Source organism: Falco biarmicus, chromosome 4, assembly GCF_023638135.1.
Source record: "Falco biarmicus isolate bFalBia1 chromosome 4, bFalBia1.pri, whole genome shotgun sequence".
Classification (NCBI taxonomy): Eukaryota; Metazoa; Chordata; class Aves; order Falconiformes; family Falconidae; genus Falco; species Falco biarmicus.
This window is the reverse complement of record NC_079291.1, coordinates 4191608-4209978: the sequence shown is the minus strand read 5'-3', so window position 1 is coordinate 4209978 and position 18371 is coordinate 4191608. Positions and strand designations below refer to the sequence as shown.

At 45.4% G+C, this 18371-nt stretch overlaps 1 protein-coding gene across 1 annotated transcript in view; it reads right to left on the bottom strand.

The window, feature by feature from the left end:
* Window positions 1-8594: 8594 nt before the first annotated feature.
* LOC130149011 (cyclic AMP-responsive element-binding protein 5) overlaps window positions 8595-18371 on the bottom strand; it is a 100493-nt gene continuing 90716 nt past the window's right edge. Inside the window, exons 5-7 of the mRNA XM_056338232.1 lie at window positions 15274-15501; window positions 14177-14285; window positions 8595-12989 (exon numbers count right to left, since the gene is read on the bottom strand). Coding sequence (XP_056194207.1) covers window positions 12826-12989; window positions 14177-14285; window positions 15274-15501 — 501 coding nt within the window. The 3' untranslated portion in view covers window positions 8595-12825. The remainder of the gene's footprint in view (window positions 12990-14176; window positions 14286-15273; window positions 15502-18371) is intronic.

Below are 18371 nucleotides of genomic sequence, written 5' to 3'. Positions count from 1 at the left end.
AAAGTGGAGGGAGGGAGGGAGCATCAAAAAGTGTCTTTAAAATAATCCCCCAAACCCCCTGTTTCGGGCTTGATAAGAAGACGTCTGTATTAGCACTGGAGCTTGCCGGGTGAGTTATTAGGTGTTGAAAGACACCGTCTAGGAAGTCTGACCCATCAGAATTTGAATGCAAAAGGCAAGTGACAACTGAATACATGAAAAGCCTTAGACCCCAGTCCCAAAGCCCTCTTTCCCCGCCTGAAAAGCCCGTTTATCTTCGGATGAATAAGAGTTACAGAATTGGAACCTAAGGAAAAGATCGGTGGTATCCGTGGCCAAGGGAATGTCTCCCTCCCACCCGTTTGATTAGAACCATGTGCAAGTTTGGCTAATGAGACTGCAGGGCTTTCCCCTCGCCTCTGTGGATGATTGTGGCATTTTATTTGAATGCTGATATGGTTTCCCATTCCTGTTCTTTGCAAGCTTTTGGTCTGGGCAAATAAAAAAAGAGATGTCAGAACCAGGGAATCTTTTTACAGTGTATAAAAATCTTCCCATCTAATCCAAGAGGAAATCGTAATGTGGAGAACATCGGTGTTTTAATGGCCTCCTAATGAGGACGAGCTTGGCCAGAGCTTTGAAGAAGACAAATGGAAAGCAAACCAGCTCATTTCTCCTGGAGGGCAAGGATTATGAGAGGGCTGCATGGATGTGCCTTCAGCAGGTAAAGCTTCGCCTGCCTGAGGTCTCCTGGCAGGGCCCTGATGTACGGGCTGTTGGCAAGAGCAGGAAGGGGGTAGGCGAGTGGGGGGTGTGCTCACATTTTCTGGTTTCTCTGTCAGTCTATTCCTCTCTGTGTGCTGCTGGGAAAAAACGAATACAATTATATTTACCTAAACCCCTGGGTAATTAAGGCACTGAATTAAAGCCTGAGGAGCACTTGAAACTCTCTGATGAAAGAGCCTGTACACAGACAGCACGCTTGCAAACTTACATGTCTGAGGTTCTCCCTAAGGTACGGGGGATACACAGCAAACACTCTGTACAGCCCCAGATAGGTGATCACATCTAATTTAAAAGCCCTCATTACTCCCTCCTGACAGGCTTGGATGTTTGCCTGCCTAGTTCCAAAGCCAGCGTCTATCCATTTAAAATTAATATTTTTCATTCCTGTCTCCGCCGTGTGCATTTCAAAGCCGTCCTTGGCTTCCCCTCCCAGCTGCTGGCTCCGGTTAGCCCAGCAGCGGCTGATGGAGCTCCGCTCCGCGGCACTGATGGGATCCTACTGTGCTCATACCACGTTAGAAGCAGAGCTTTCCTGGAAAAGGGGCTGCCTTGCTCCCGAGGTCTTCTGGGGCTTCAGCAAGCCAAGGGGGCTTCATTTCCAATCGGGAAAAATGGGCTTTTCTCATCCCCTCCCAGAAATGAGCCGTGAGTGCCAGGGCCTCGTGGTTCCTCCTGTGGCACTGTCCCTCAGCAGGGCTCAGCCATGCGCTCCCTGCGCTCGGTAGGGGCTTGCAAGGGAAGGAGAAACGTTTTTGTGAGGCATCAAAATGGTACCTGGTTTTGCTGCTGCAAAAATAATTTTGTAGAATTCTCCTCAACGGACAACACGGCACAACAGGGCAGAGGAGATTGTCCTTGTGAAGATACACTTGAAGGTTGTCTTAAGCGATTGAAAATGTGGGTTCTGCTCTGGTAAGCAACTGTAAAAAGAAGTGAAAACCAAACAAACAACATTGTTTTAATCAGCAGCTTGGGTTTCCTTCTACCTGCCGAGTGAGGCCTGCCGACTCTTTAAGGGCAGAGAGCAGGTCACGTTTTAAAGCTGCTTTTGGCTTCATGGGCTTTGGAGGGGAAGGACAACTCTGGGTGGAGCCTTGCTGGTGGGTCAGCACCAGAAGTACAACCAGGTGGGTAAACCTCATGGGGGCAACGGGGCAGCACCACCACCACTGATGGCACAGGCTGTGGATACCATCTCCTGCAAGTTTCCATCTGGTGCCCTGGGCACAGCCTGGAGATACAGCATCATCCCGCAGCAGCTCACAGACATCTTGGCCATCGTCACCCCACTGACTTCCCTGTGCTCTGCTTGCTCCCTGCCCACCCAGGGCTCTGCACACAGTGAGCTGCATGGTTTGCTACACTGGCAATGCCATAAATACCTTTCTGCTGCGTTTTTGCCTGGTTTTATTCAGTCAGATTGGCTTTCGCCTGAATGACAGGACCTTGGTGTAGCTCAGCTCTTGCAGTGCCGGAGCCAAGCGGGGTCAGTCCAGTGGGACTCCAGCAAACCTCGCTGCCAGCACGGCCAGGATGTTGCCAGTCAGTGTGGGGCTGTGGGTGGCCCTGCAGGCTTTCCACCTCATCCCACGGGAGTACTAGCACAAAGAGGCAGCAGGAACACCTTCACAGAGGGCTGATTGTCCCTCAGCTATTTTAGGAGATGAGCTTAAGGTTGCAGCGCAGCTCCTAAAGGCAAGCCACCACTGCAGCAGGACAAAAGCAAAGCCACCGCTCCCTCATCCTCCCAGTTCAGCTTGTGAAAACTGCCTGGCTTTAACCTCAGTTCTGACAATTTGGCTTCTAGATCAAAGTGCAGGGAATAGCTACAGAAAAACACCAACAACAAAAACCTCAAGCCAGAACAATGGTCGGTGTTGTGATACCAAACACAATTCTGCGTAACTGGAATCTGCAGCCATGTCCCACTGTGGATGGTTCCTTTTTCTCATCCATGGCTATATGTTGTCTTTGCAGCACAGCTTCTTGAAGCTAAGAAAAACTTTTGCTAAGCTGGAATTGGCTCAGCCGCCTTAGAACACAGAATGAAAACGATTAGTGAAACAAAAGAGAAAGTGTGAGGAGGATATAGAGTCCTTCCATACAAAGCCTCCTGTCTTCCTGTGAGATCCATTATAATCCAGAGGGCCCCAAATTTAAACTAATCCATTTCTGCCTTTATTTATTTTTTCTCAACTCAATTTCCTACATGAACTGGCCGGTTATGTCAAGTATTTTTCTTTCTTTTGGCATGACTTGCCGTCAGCTGGATGTAATGCCCTGTGAAAACACCTGCTGACCTGCTGTATATACACATACATGCAGACACATCTCTACCATCCACATCTATACATCTATATCGTCTATATGTACCTATATAATCTGTCTGCCTACCTATACCATCTACTTATATCTATATAATCTGTGCCTGCCAATCGATCTATCTCATCTGTAAATGTATAGAATTTGCTTTTAGTGTAGGGCACACAGGTTGAAAATTCCTTAAGCCTCTGCAAAATACATCTTCAGGCTCCCCTCTCTTTTGGGAAAGGCAGCTGCCCCATTGCTTCTAGTTCAGGCTGCTCCGGCTTGCTTTGCCGGCAAGTCCTGGGGGAATGGGCTGATCAGGTTCGCTAATGGTGGGGCTCTCGTGGTATTTGCTTACCTAACACAATCAGAACACGTCTTAAATATTTTATCAGCTTTGCAGGGTCATTCTCATACCGTGGCGTGGTGTTGCACTGAAGAATAGAGCAGGCTGGAGGAGAAATGGTGCTCAAGAGTGCTGTAGAAAGAGAGTTTTAAGTAAATGGCCAGCACTAATGCCCTGCTTAGAGCTGCTAAAGCAAATGCCCCCTTTGCAGCAGAGCAGACTGGAGGCAAAAAAGAGGTTAGGGCAGGTGCAATAACACAGCAAACCAAAGAATTGAGCAAATGGCCCAACCCCCTTAGTTGCTGGCTCTGATCTGAAGGGTGGTGGTAGTCCTTGTTTAACTTAGATCCCTCTTTCTGACCCTTGAGTAATTTTTTTGCTTCCTTTAGACTAATCCTCAGGAAGTTTTGTGTTTAATCTTGTGCTTATTCCCTGTGGGCCAACCTCATGAATGAATGTGAGTAAAACCTTTCTGTAAAGAAAGTGGGTGCAAGAGGGTAGGTCTGGGGGGTAGCCCCAAGAGCTGGAGTCTCCTGTAGCGGGGCCTCAGCAACCAGTAGCTATTGCAGAGGGAAAAACTGGTTTTCCCTCTAAACTGGCCCATTGTCTGCCTCCAGCTGGGCAGCACTGAGTGCAGGGTGAGCCCGGAGAGCCGAGGTCGGTCTGCGCTGCGTGCCTTTGCTTGGGCCGTGGGTGGCAGGGCTGCTGGGGTGGGGAGCGTAACCAGCCCCCCCATTTCTGAGACTGCCCCCATGTGCTGGGGGGGGATTCCCCAGCAGACGGTCAGGCTCGCTTTCGTTCTTCTATGCAGAGAGCCAGTGTGATGTTGGAAAGCTTTGTGTTCTTGCGTGTTCAACGTTCCCTCTGTCCCAGTATATTCTATGAATCACCCCAAGACTAACAAGAAACCACTCATGTCCGCGTGCTTCTCCATCCTCCTGCTGAAAGGTTTCCTTAGCCCCACCCCGCTTCCAGTTTCTCCGCTCTTGCCCCCGTTTACATCTGGGCCTCTTTGGGTTCACCCCCCTCCCCTAGCCCCGCACCCCTTTTTGGGGGGAGGTGTCTGCTTTCTCTAGATTGCTGTGGCTGATCTGTTATGCTGCCTGCTTTGTGCCAACGCCTTTAGGTACAGACGGTGCCCTCTGTGCTGGCTCATCGTCCCTGCCCAAACCCTGCTGCGCTGCCGTTAGCTCTGGGTGCCCTTACAGCAAGTTTAGCCGAGGCTGCAACCTGGGTTCGGGAGAAAGCTGGGGGCAGACTGGGAGGCACAGTAGGTCCAGCCAAAGTATGAGGGGCTGGTGTGGCAGGGGGAAGGAGTCTTTGCACCACTGCTTCAACTGTGGTAAGCTGGGGCAAGCCTCTCACTGGTGTGGAGCGTCCTCAGCTCAGTCTAGTTCTGCCTCCATCCCTGCAAAGGAGAAGGGAAAGAGCGTGTGCTCACACTGATTAATTTTTTCTCTGCTAATAACTTTGTTATGATGTCCAGAGCAGCCCAGAGAGAGCAATAGTAACAGTGGACTGCTTGGAAGGGGAACAAATACTGCAGGAATGGTTTGGGAAACCATGAATCAGCTGCAAAGGGCAGTATTACCTCAGCCTGAGTACATTTTGCTTAGCTCATGCTGTCAGGTGTAAATATAACTGTGTGGACAATAAAATAGTCCTGTGATATGTCTTCATGAGAAGCATCTATTTTTACAGATATGATGATCTTTTTTCAGTATTTGGCCCCAGAGCAAAGGCCCTGCTGTATAAATACAGGATAAGCTGTGGCACAACCACCCTGCTTTAAAGGTGATGCAGGAGAATGTGGCCTCAGAAATGGCCCCAGCTAATGCCATGCCTTGATGTTTGGAGAAAAGAGGGAGCCATGTGCGCCCACTGCCCCATCTTCCAGCTTTTACAAAGGGAGAATAGGAACAGGGGCACGGTTCTGCCTTTTTCCTACCCATTTTAGGAGGGTGACTGCTCTCAGCCAGATTTAGCCTTTGGAAAACCAGGGGCGGAGCAGCAGAACCTGTGCCCGTGCCAGGGCCTCCAAGGGAGCAGCACGGTCATGCTGTGTGGGGCCAGTGTCCTGCAGTGTGACACCAGGACCTCTCAGCCCTCAGCCCCCCCCCCCCCCCCAGGTCAGGCCATCGCACTGGGACTGCCGGCAAGGTCACCAGGTTGCATTGATCTAAAGCGGCTTTCCCACTGGGGAGATGGGTTCGTCCTGACTAACTTTAGATCACGGTTTACGCATTATTGTGCCAAGGTCTGTATTGGACCAATTCATAGTGAGAAGTGAGGTTGGCAAGATAACAGGGGCATCACAATTAGAGCTAATTAGCCCAGCAGGAAATCCATTTCCAGGCAGCTTTTGGCAAGAGGCAAGGTTGGCGGGATAACAAGCATAGAGTGTATTTTGATATAAGCACACTCCAGCTGCAAGAAGAAGTAAAATAACAGCTTGTCTCATCCTTATGTGGAGGCCTCACGTCAGGGTCCACCACCTAAGTATTTTTGTTTGAGGCTTTGCAGCCTCCCTGCTTGGAAAAGGTTCACAGAGCTTGTTCTTGCAAAGCCACCTGGGCTGCTGGAGGGACATGGCGGGCTGCAGGGTCTGCAGGGCCCCTTGCTCCTGCTGCCAGGCAGGAGGATGCCCAGCACTGTGGTCCCCCTCTGACTTCGGGGGAGATGAGGGACTGCAGCTCAAAACAGAAATCACTGAAGAGTAGCTCGGTTTAATTGCAGGAGTCATCTGTATCGTAACATCTCTGGGGTATAGACACAGCCAAACTACTGTTACTATTTGTATTTGAGTGCTTTATTATATTGGAATTGCGGTGATATTATTAACATTTGTACAAATGCACAAAATTCTTGTCTCTTCTAGCTAGAAAGAGATGTAAAAATCTGACCTAGTTGAACAGTCTCAATGAACTCATTGTCCATTTGTAACAATAATGGGTTCACAATGCAAAAAAAAAAAAAAAGCTTAACATAAAATTAAACATATTAAATGCTGCAGCAAGTATTTACACTTATGTACCAAAAAAAAAAAAAAAATTTCTCCCTCCATTAAGGAAGGTGGTTGCTTTACAGAATAAAACAAACAGACAAACAAACACAAAACCTTTGCATACAATACAAACAACCTCAAGCCCAAAACTTACTGTGACAGCACCTTTTTTTTTAATATAATATACATATATATTTATATATAAACTTCCATAGTTTAGGCTTACTCCAAGCAGTGCTAAAAGTTCCTTAAAACCAGGACAATGGCAATAGTTCGAAGAAGCGACGTTCACCGACGAGTGCTACCCAGTGCTTGAATGGAGCTGTTAGAGAGGGGGGCGCAGAGCTCACAGCCACGGGCTGGGAAACACTTGGGTCCCAGCGATAAAGTCCTTGGCAAACCTCTCAGTGGCAATTCTTCTTGTTCAGAAGAGTGAAAATACCTTTTGTGCAAAATAGTTTGTCATCTGGAAGCATGGTAAAGGTTGTCTCTGACCGGGACCTCTGCAATCTCAGCTTTGAGGGGTGGGGGAATAAAATTCTCTGGAATGTCCTAAATTCCAGCAAGGAAAACATTTCCCTTGAAATGGCCTACCAGCCCTCCCACCTCCCTCACGTCCTGACACTGCTGCAGTTTCTGCAAAGCCAGAAGGAGCTTTCAGGCTTCATTCAGAGGGCTGCTGCACAGATTTTTAGCCAAGAAAGAGATTTGGGTCTGAGTCTCACGGCATCAGATGGCAAGCTCTTACTACGGGCTTCAGGAACAGTTCTACCAGGTGAAACTCAACATCACCAACACTTAATGTGCATAAATACAGAACTGGAGAGCCTGAATCCCAGGTATTACACATTGGTCTAAATATAGCAAGTTGCAGTTATTGATTCCAGTCCAAGGAGAGCCTGGGAAAGGATCAGATTTCCACTTAGAATAAATCTTGTCGGTGAGTGTGTGTGAATGCTGACATATTTTGGCCTCATACAGTTTAGGATTTACTATAAAGTCATTTTGAAAGCTATGGAAAACCAATAATGGTAAGCAATTTAGCTCTTAAATGTAAAGCCACTGATAAAACTGAGGTAACTGTAAGCTCTGGGAAAAAAAATGGAGTTGTAAACGGATGTAAACAGTCTCATCTGTCTTTGCAGTAAGATTATTTCAAATGTTGAAAAATAGATTTTTTTCTTTTGGTGTTCAGATCACTTGAGATTTTATTGCTTTTGTTTGTACTTAGAAGTTTTTCAGTTTTTTGTCTCTTTTCTTAATTATTTTTTTTTAAAAGGTGCTGTCCCTAGTCAAGTTATAAGGCAACATATTTTATTGATTCAGAACTCTAATACATAGTATGGCCACTGTTATCACCGCAGCTTCACAGCTACCGTGAGTTGGACAACAGTCAAAGTGCATGGCAATGCACAACAGAGCCAGTCTCCTGACTTCACGATATACAGGACACTTTGGTTCTTGGGATGAGAGATTATAAATGTAGCTTAGATGCTGCCTCACACACTTTGCATAATAAAACATTTATATGCTGTCATGAAGAGGGTGTAAAGTCTAAGTCACACTGCAGGTTGGCTGTTCTCAGCTTCTCCGTTGGGCAGGTGTGAGAGACAAGTTGTAGATATGCCACCAGTGAAAGCATATAAATGTATCTGGTGCAAACGTTTTACAAGAGTTATTTATAAATGATTCAACAAGGGAGACCAAGAAAGAGAGTGAGAGCTAAAGTGCAATTTTAAAATAATATAAATAATTGAAACGTAGAAATAAGATACTGATTAGTTGTAACCGGTTTTGTTTTATAGGCACAGTTTAGTTTTTATGTCTACAGATCAATCTTTTTCTCCTCTTCCCCCTCCAGTCATTTTCTCTGATGTATAATGGAGTTTCAATGGTCTAAATCTAAGGAACACTGCTCAGTAAGAGGACAGAAGAGGCAATGATAAGGCAGTATAGTGCAACTCACTATGAGATATTAGAAAAGAAACAAGGATGGGGTTAGATCTTCTGTGGTGATGTATAAAATCAGCCTTAAAAAAAAGGAGAGAAAAAAAAAAGACAGGCTTTCCAGTTATATGTTGACCCATGCTTTATAAAATGAGAGCACATTTTCCAATACAAAGGAAATAACTGAAGGTTTATAATTTGTTTTGTTGTTACCAAAAAAAAAAAAAAAAAGAAGAAAGAAAAAAAAAAAGAAAAAAGCAGATGCTGCTTTAAGGAAAACATTTAATTCTAGGAATTTCTGTACAACTGACCTCAGCAAGCTTTTCCATCTTAGATGGATGGCTTCTGCTTGAGACCCTGAAAGATTAAGATGCACACACACCTAGAGTAGTTTATTGCAAAACTAATATTGTAACTTAAAAAAAACAAACAAACAGATTCTGTACAAGAATACTGTTCAAATGGAATGTGTTAAAATAACATTTATTAATAAATACTTTATAAAATTCTATGTGAATACTAAATTAATAGATTCCTGTTTTAAAATTGCTTTGGTCCTCATGAATTTTCATAAATTCACTCTATACGCTTTTTTTTTAAAAAAGGTATTAGCTGCTAAAAAGCACATTTTGCCTAAACTAAAAGACTAGTTTTCAACACTAAATATTGTTGCTTAAAAAAATATGAATCCTCAAAAGTTGGGCATTTAACAACAGTTATAGCTGGCTTGTTAGTTAACAGGACAGAGTCAGTTAACACACTAAATCCACACGCACTGAGGCACTGAACCATTGACTTTCCACTATTCAGAAGATGGGCAGCAGACATTTAGCTTCGTAGCAGGAATTAACTCCCAACAGCGTGAAATTCTCCATAAATCATCATCATCATCGTCATCGTCGTCTTTATAAAACACACCATGATAGCACACAAACTACTTGTCTCCCACAGGCAGCGTTATGAATATGGCTTGCATAAATTGCCTCGGGCAAGGGGGGCTGGGGGCGAGCGCACCGCATCACAGCATCATTTCTTTTGGATCAAAGTATTGCAGTTGTCTGTGGCTGAGATTTCCAATGTGCTTCTGATGTTGCGCAATGAGAGATGCTGTCCACCGAAACACCTCCTTCGAGCAAGGTACCGGCTGAGGCTCGCGGCCCCGCTGGTGCCCGGCAGAGCGGGCAAGGGAAGGGTCCGAGTCACCCGCTGGCAGCGGGATGGGGCACGGAGCCCGATGAGCCCGACGGGCTGGCTTGGCAGCGCAGGAGGCAAGTGGAGCATCTCCAGCAGTAGCTCATGGAAAAGCAGGATTTCTCCTCAATGGAAGGAGCCCGGGAAGTGCATTTCGAGTGACATGCTTAGGAAGAGGCCACAGCCACTGACCGCTCAACAGGGGGACAGCCTGGGGACAGAGGGGCAGGGGCTGCTCCCACAGCCCTTGCTCAGGCAGCCTCCGGTGCCTGGCCAGACCGGCAGCTTGAGGAAAGGCTGCAGGATCACTCCCCTGGAAAACAAGAGCGTTTTAATGTGGAAGTGAATCTGATGAATAGTATAAGGTGCCTGGTACAGTTGGTCCTTTTACCGATGATATAGCCGATATAAATATGCTGCGTGTTGTCTTGGCCTGTGAACCTGCGACAGAGTTACAAGAAGCAATAGCAAATAGCTTTTCATCCTTTACTTATTTCCACATCACTAGCAAGGATTATACCTAAAGGCCAACAGTATAGAGAGGAGACATTTCATTGTAATTACACATTTAGGCCAACATGTGTGGTTGGCTTGCCTAGTTAGCATTAAAAAAAGAAATAATTGAGCTATATATAATACACATCAGTCAAACTGTCAAGCTGCTGAATTTAACAAAACTTAGGCAAGGTTTTTGCATTTTTCCTTTTTTTTTTTTTTTTTTTTTCTTTTTAATGTAGAAGCTTTCAGTTTAACAGCTAAATATTTTAATTGAGGAGACTGAATAAAATGAAGCTAAACCGTAATTCTAGTGCAGTGTAGTTCAACTGGGTATTCTAATATTACCAACAGCTTTGATTTTTATTTTGTAATGTATTTAAGTGCTACCTATATAGAGGGAAAGTTTTTTAAATAAACCTGCGATGGCATTTTCTTTTTCATAGTGAATGATGAAATTCAGACACAGGGGAAATGCTTATTTGTTTTGTTTTTTTTTACATAGTGGATACTCAGCTGGAACATTTTGCTTGACTGCATATTTGAAAAGAGTTCCCTTGGGAGCCGTGATGAAGCAAAACCATTTAGCTATTACAACTGGAGGTTTAAAAAAAATTATAGATTCAGTATTTAAAACACTTTAAAAGTATATGTTTGTCTAAAATATAATAGAAAATCCTTTACATTTGTATTTTTTCATGGTTTTTTTTTTGGTTCTTAGACTATATAATCAAGTCAAGATTTACACTGTACATTAAAAATCTTCTTCTTCTGAATGTATTTGCATAAATGGAAAGCACGATGTTAAAGAAAAGAATACTGATAAAAAGTTAGTTACCAAGATAAGAACTAATTTGGAAATGCATGATTCTCAGAACTTTGCTTTCCTTTCCAGGCAGGCCCTACGCCTCACGCTTCAGTTGTTTCACTCTCCTTCCTGCACGGAGAAGAGCCACCCTTTTAAAATCCACGACTCCTTTAAAAACCAAAGACAGCGTCTTTGAGGAGGAGAACTTTGCTTCAGAACAAAGCATGTCCAGGGCTAGAGGATTTGCTGGGAATAATGTGAATTAGCTTTTGCTATTAGGGATGCAGCTCAAAATGTTTGAACATTTATCACCGGCTTGGAGCCCGCTTCCTGGGTAAGCAGTGGGAGGTTTTTGCCGCTGACAGATTTGAGAGCAAAATCAGGTCCCAATATACAGCAAGGCAGCATAATTAACTGGCATCATCTCTGTCTGATTTTCCCATCAATCACTGGTACCACTCGGGGATGCAAATCAGTCCCGCTGAGGGGCAGGCCCGGAGTCCAAACAAAAACCTTAATTGTGGCATAAGGCTCTTTTCCAGACCCTCTTTGCAGGACTGAATTTTATCCGGAGTGCAGTGGGATTTGCCATTCTTGCAGTGCTTTTTAATGGCTGCATGCCTTCTAAAAATTATTTAGCGTCCTAATGAGACAACTCCTCGCCTGCCGTAAACAGGCGTTAAGTGCCATTAAAGTCAGTGAAGCTACGCTGCTGTCTGCCAGCTTGGGATCGGTCTGTGGATGCTTAAAGGAACGCCAGCAGAGAGCAGGTCTTTCCCTGGGAATTAAAAATGGCATTTCTTCAACTGGTCAGAACCGTTTTGCTGATTTATTCCTCATTTATAGCCTGTGAAACCTGAAGCTGTTAGCTTTCGCTGCTAGAACAACGCAACCGGGTTAGGGAACAGAACTTTTCCAAATTATTATATAGTACATGGATTTTTCTATGTTAATGACCAGCAGTGCAAAAGAATTGCTGTGATTCTCAGATGTACCTCACCACAGAAGCTTACAGGGCTGCTAGCACCAACACAGCTGGCTCGCAATCCTGCTTCACCTGGGGCTGCACTGCTTTCACCTTTTGCTGTTTATTAAAAACACTAAATCAGGAGCATTTCTACTTTTTAAAAGCCAAATGCTTGGCACAGCGCAGCCGCGGGTGAAGAGCTAGTGAAAGTAGCAGCCGTGCTGACAGTTTTCAGGTGGGCTTGAAGTTTTTGCTTGTTCATCACCGTTCTTTGACAAAGAGAGGGAAGTCAGAAAGCCTTGGAATGAAAAAAAGCAGGAAAAAAAGGCGGGGGGTGAAAAGGGTTTGGGAAGGGAAGAGGAAGGTGTAAGAATAACTGGAGGAGAAAAAGGCCAGGGCAGGGGAGAGAGGAGAAGAGGAAGGGCTAGATAAAAGAGTACGTTATTTGGGCTTGATTTTGTCCTGACGGCCACATCCCATAAAACCACTTTGAAAGAGGTTCTGAATGCAAGATGGGTCTGCTGAGAGCACAACGCTCGCTTGTTTTTATTATGCTGTCAGCAGATGCCCTCTCTCTATATTTGTAGCCTAATTACTCCTAGTTAACTACGTACGACTCTCTAATACTTTTCATGCCTCACATCGGCTAACGGCTGCGATTTAACACAACTCTGTATTTCTGAGGCTTCAGGCTAGATTGGTGAGAAGGAAACATGACTATGTACAGGAACAGTTAGGTTTATAAACAAGTAACTGGTACCAAAAAAACTGGAGAAAGCACCAAAGCATTTCTCAAGCTGATAGCATATTAATTGCATAACTCCCTTTTATGTAACTAAGTATAAAAGACTTTTTAATAACTATAAAAATGAAAGCCAGAGTCTTTCAAGAACTGAGGAATCTTCCAGGCTTGAGTTACGGTTGCAAATGTCCTTAGCACAGAGGACGCTTTGATACGCTACCACACTCCCCTAGCAGTTTCTGATCAACCACTTTTAAAGGATGGGGTTGATATCTGTTCTGTGGCTGGCGAGCTGGGTGAGAGTGGAGCTTCCCACGACGTCACTGACAGAGGAGGAGGTCGTGATGGTGTTGTGCTGGATGACTTGCTGCTGGGAGCAAGCTGGGACCGGGCTCGCGGGAGGACTGCTCTCGGGACCTGGGAAGGGGGTGAGGGCACAGAGACAACACATGTTCATTTTTCCATCTGAGTAACAAGCCCAGGCTGGATGATGCCCCTGGAAAAGGGATATACTACTATGGCAGCAATACTAACGACCTGAGGCATGCACAAGTCCCAGGATTTCAAAATACACAGTTATCCAACACTGCCTGACTTTTCTGATCTTTTGCAGTTTGGGGTTTGTGGTTTTTTTAAGCCAGCTTCTCTGATATCAACCTGACTTCAGGAGTTGGGACCTTGAAAAAAGTCCAAGATCCTAATGCTTATGAGACCAATATTGGGATAAAACATCCGATATCTTAAGGTCTATAAAATCAGTTGGCATGCTTAAACACTTTATTTGCTCCAGCAGGAATCAAAATTAGAGTGCAGTGCACTGCAGCACAGAAAATCTAATTCAAGCAAAACCTGATAGGCATGTAATTCAATTATGTATTTTTTTCTTTGAGTACTGTTAAAGAGCCAGATGCATAGTGATGCAGAGGAGACAGAAATGGCTCTATTTTAAGAGAATGCCGCAATCTAGCAAATATTAACCCTGAGGCTCTTCTGAGCCATCGTAGAGCCAAGCAAAGAATTCATCCCTAAATTACCACAGTCATAAAATGCATCAACTAGACAGAATCAATTCAATGTCTCCATCAGATGAGAAGTTTTTGAAAAAAAAAAAATAAATATCAAAGATAAGAGTTAAAAAAGAGTTAACAAACCTTGAAAACCTGCGCCACTCCTGGTCTGTGCGACTGTCACAGCACAGTACCATTTTTGCTGGAGGGGGACTGTAATGTTTTCCTTTTTAACTTTCCTTTTGAGAGTTATTTTAAGGTTCTGGCAGCACTGCACCCGGGAGGACTCTTGCAGGTTTGGAGCTGTGAGTTCAAGCAGGATCCTCCACAGGGGAGCGAGCGTCCATCCGTGTGCATCTCCTTGCCGAAGGGAGGGGGTGGGGAAGGCTAGCTCTGCTGTGTGGGATGCAAACCAGGGCTGCTCTGGTTTTGAGTGGGGCTGGATAAATAAGGGCAGAAGATTGGATGGCTCGGATGATGTTTGAGAAGTCAGGTTCAAGTGATAATACGACCAGCAAGGGGTTCTGGAGGGAAGAACTGGAAACTTTGCTATCCTGTGAGGAGTATGGAGACAGTGCAAACATACCAGCTACTTACTTAGATATCCTTGTGATTCTTTCTGCATAGCTGTTATCGGACAGTCTTTATGTGTTAACAATAACTGTTTCAGCTGTGCTACCTCATTTTTCAGCATGGAAACCTCATTCTGGAAAAGAAAGAGAGGGTTTGGTTTGCCCCAAAGCTTAAACCAGGCTCTTCTGCAAAGCTTAAACCTAAGAACACACAAACTGCTCCACAGCTTCGGAAGGACTGAGCAAAAATGGCACTCGGAGCTTGTCTGCTGGGTTTATGTTAAACATTTGTCCGTAACATTATTTTATAACTTCTTCTGAAGGCAATTTGTCTTCCAGATTTAGTGACATAAACAGACAACTGAACTAACCTCACAGCACCAGAGATACTTGAGGCAATGTTTTAACCCACTCGGGAAATAACACTGGCTCTGTGCATCGGGACAGGGAGGGCAGACCCGTGCGGGCAAACGGCACCCCGCCACCTGCTTTTATACTGTTGAAATACTGTTGTATTGTTGTAACAGTACTGTTGTGCTACAGCCGGTGCCTGTGTGCTGCCAAGAGCAGAAAGACCATTTCTGTCATGGCACTCCCCTAAAACACAGAGGCGTGAGCAGCACACCTCTGGATGGGGCAGAAGTACCGTGCCCACCCTAAGAAGGGCAGCACAGTAAGAAAGGCTTTTGTTATCATATTCAGGGTATTTTCATCTATCCATTTCATTTTCCTTATTGGGAGATTGAGCTATTTATGCTCCTATCTTGTTGGCTTTGAATGAGGGTTTAGCTACATGCCCTGCTTTGAAGAAGTCCTTTACAGCCAAGTTAATGGCACTTCCAAAAAAAATCCCCACAAAAAGCAGCGACAAGAAAAGAAAATAAATACAAATCCATCTAGCGAAGGCTTCTAAATCCCAAGACAGCTTTTTCCTGGCTTATCCCACTAAAATGTAATTATTCCTTTAATTGAAGCACACACATCTTGATTAATCAACTTTGATTATGCCCCATGCTCCCACAGGGGCAGCCCCAAGGGTGGTGAGGTCCTGCCGGCACCGCCAGCCCCTCCGAGCACAAAGAGCCCCTCTGTGCCCTCGGGGGTGCAGACAGTGGCTCGTACCTGAAGTTGCATGTTTGTCTGGGTGAGCTCTTCTGCTTTCTTTTCCAGTGACATCACCCAGACCTTCCTCTTCTGTCTGCAGCGCGTGGCGGCGGCTCGGTTCCTTTCCAGAAATTTCCGCCTCCTCTCATCCGGGTCTTCATCCACCACCCTCCTCCGGCGACCTCCGGTCGGCTGTGGCGGCTGTATCGTCTGCGTGGGCTGCATCTGCTGCGCTGCTGGCGAAACCTGGAGGGGAGGAAGAGGTTTGGCAGGGGGTGGTGAGGGGGGAAAGTCACGGAGGGGGATGCTGAAATGGGAAGGGAAGTCTCGTATGCTCGTCCTGCTCCCTGACGAGGTCTGCACCAGGCCCAAGTCTGGCTGCGCCAGATGCCACTGAAATTAGCTGCTGGCACATCCTTGCCATGGTCAAAGGGGAGATTTTTTTTTTTAAATAATCCTCTGAATATTAGTAGGGAAAATATTTTTCCCCTTACAGTAAGTTATTAAAAACATTCACTTAGGTACTTTCTTTGCCACCACCTATTTCAAACCTGAAATGTCAAGTTTCTCTCGGCAACTGTTCTAATCAAAGCAAGGACTGTAGTGGCCTTACTTCTGTCTCTCTCTCTTTTTTTTTCTCCAATGACCTCCAAAATTTTAGGACATTTCTGTTTCACAGGCTCCCCCACCCCCGTCTCACGCTCCACCACCTCTGCAGACAGGCGCTGCCGCGCTCCGGGCGCTTGGCGGGGGAGCCACGGGCAGGGACCACGCAAGGCCAGCAAACCTCGGGGGGCAAAAGAAAGGATTTAGTTACCTGAACTTGAACCTGCATTTTGGTATCCCTGCACTGCGTGGAGAAGGGGTATTCCCCTTAGCAGACATTTCCATTTAACCCAACATGGTTATTACGGTCTGTTTTATTCAGCAGCCTGGCTTTGACAGTAGAGACATGCCACATCCAGCCTGGCTGCTACAAAACTATGGAAAAATATGTATTTATGCTTTCCAGGTGCAGGAGAGTGTTGATCCTGCTCCTGAGAGTACCTGGCCCATGCCGTAACAGAAAAGGCGCGTGGTGGGGGCAGCCCCACACAGCCCATGCTCCAGCTGCTGGGCAGATGAAACAAACGCCCCCGTCCCTGTCAGGAACCAGCATCAGACTTAACGACCAGCTACCTGGGAATAGCCAGCTTTTGGACTGCTTTCCTGCCTCTCCGTGGTGCCTAGTTCAGGGGCTCTGGACTGTGCTGGGGGCTCAGGAACTCGAGCCAGGGGTCCCATTGCTTGCGCCCAGCCCAGCGGGAACCACTGCCAGGGCTCACATTGCTGCTGCTGCTCCGACACTGTCTGGAACAGTCTGGAAACCTGAATTGTCGACTCAAAATTAACCCTCTTGTTCTGGCAAAGGCCCAAACCTCCAAGGTGCTTCCTTTTGACTCCAGGGAGTGGACATACTCAGCGCTTTGTCAGACTGAGCCCCGGATTTCAATTGCGGCAATTAACATGTGTTTGCCTAACACCTCTGTCTGTCTCAATTAAAATGATACTATCATCTTGCGAGGTCGCTTTTCTGTCTAGAGTCTCGCCACAAACTCTGAAGAAGAGTTTGCTCCCTCCCCCAGCTGACTTGTGTCAATTAAAGTGGCAATTTTATGTGTAATTATTCTGTGCATCTGATAACGCTTTTTGCATAAAGCTGAATTTATTCCCAGCTTTATGTTGCACAGTCAGGGAATATCTCTCCCAGGAGCAGAAGAATGTTTTTAAAAAAAAAACCTTCCAAAAATAAATAAGCCACCCTGCACTTTCCTGACTGATTTGTTAAATTTCAGCTTGTATGAACTCCGTATGTTTGCTGGTAAAATTCTCCAACCCCCTGTCCACACCGGGGCTTGAAGTCCCAGGGCTACGGCAGCTGCAGTGGCTGCAGCCACCAGCGCAGCACAGGACCACCAGCCAGCATCACACAGGACCACCAGCCGTGGCCCCCGTTCTTGCCAGCATCCCTGGGCTGCTGCTGGGACATCACTGCCAAGGGATGCCAGCTGCTTGCCCTCCACTGGGGCTTGGCACGCCACCTATTTAGCAGTACGTCTGAGCACAGAGGCCTCAGAGATCCCTTTTAACTCAACATCTCATCAAAGGTTTTTCATGTTCTCACATACACCACCTTTCCAGACTTCAGAGATCTGTTATTTATGTTTCTGGACACCAAAAGCTTTCCTTATCTCATTTCTCTCCTGTTTCATTCAGCTTTAAAAATTCTTGTTTCTTAACTCTCCCAGTGGGGTCTGTGACATAGGCAGAAAAAGGTAACTATACAATTCTTTTTTTTTTTTTTTTCTCCTTATATGTTCATTTTCTCCTGAATAACTAGCCAAGCCATTTTGTTTTCAGAATGTACCCGTCAGTCTTTGGGCACTCAGAGAGCATTTTCAGAACAACAAAATCTCTGGCAGATATTAATTATAAAGGTTGCCATTACATCACTAATCATGTCACGTGGCATAATTAACTGACTCTTACTAGATTGCTCTTAACCCTGAAATCTGTTAGGCTATATCTTAGTAACTGTCTAAGCATCATTCTCTCGCAGGATTTCTCTGCCCTGCCTAGGGATGTAAGAAAGAAAATGAATATATATTAACATTGAAGTTAGGTTTTTTTTTTAGAGGATGCTAATCATAATGAAGACAAATGCAGGACAGCTAAGAGAATGAAACAACATCCAAACCCCTACTTTGCTTAAGCTATCACTCTGTCAAGTTTGATAAGAAAAAACCTTGATGGGACCAACACAAGAAAGATAGCATCATTGTTGTAGTAGTTGAGGCGACACAGCTACAACTTGGTAAAATATCTCTCTTTTCTCAGAAAGGTGCCCATCAGAAGGTGATTTCTACTTTTAAGTTTGATCCAGTATTTCTCTCTGTTCTTTGCAGCTTACCGCAAAACTAATACCCATTCACTCGTTCTACAAAAGCATAATTCATTGGGCTCCTGTGTATCAAAATGGTAGCTGAAAAGCATGAAATTAGTTCTGACATTACAGGAGGGTGTGGTGTAGAATAACAATGGTGTCGGCATGGGAGCGCACAGTTTACAGCAGCATG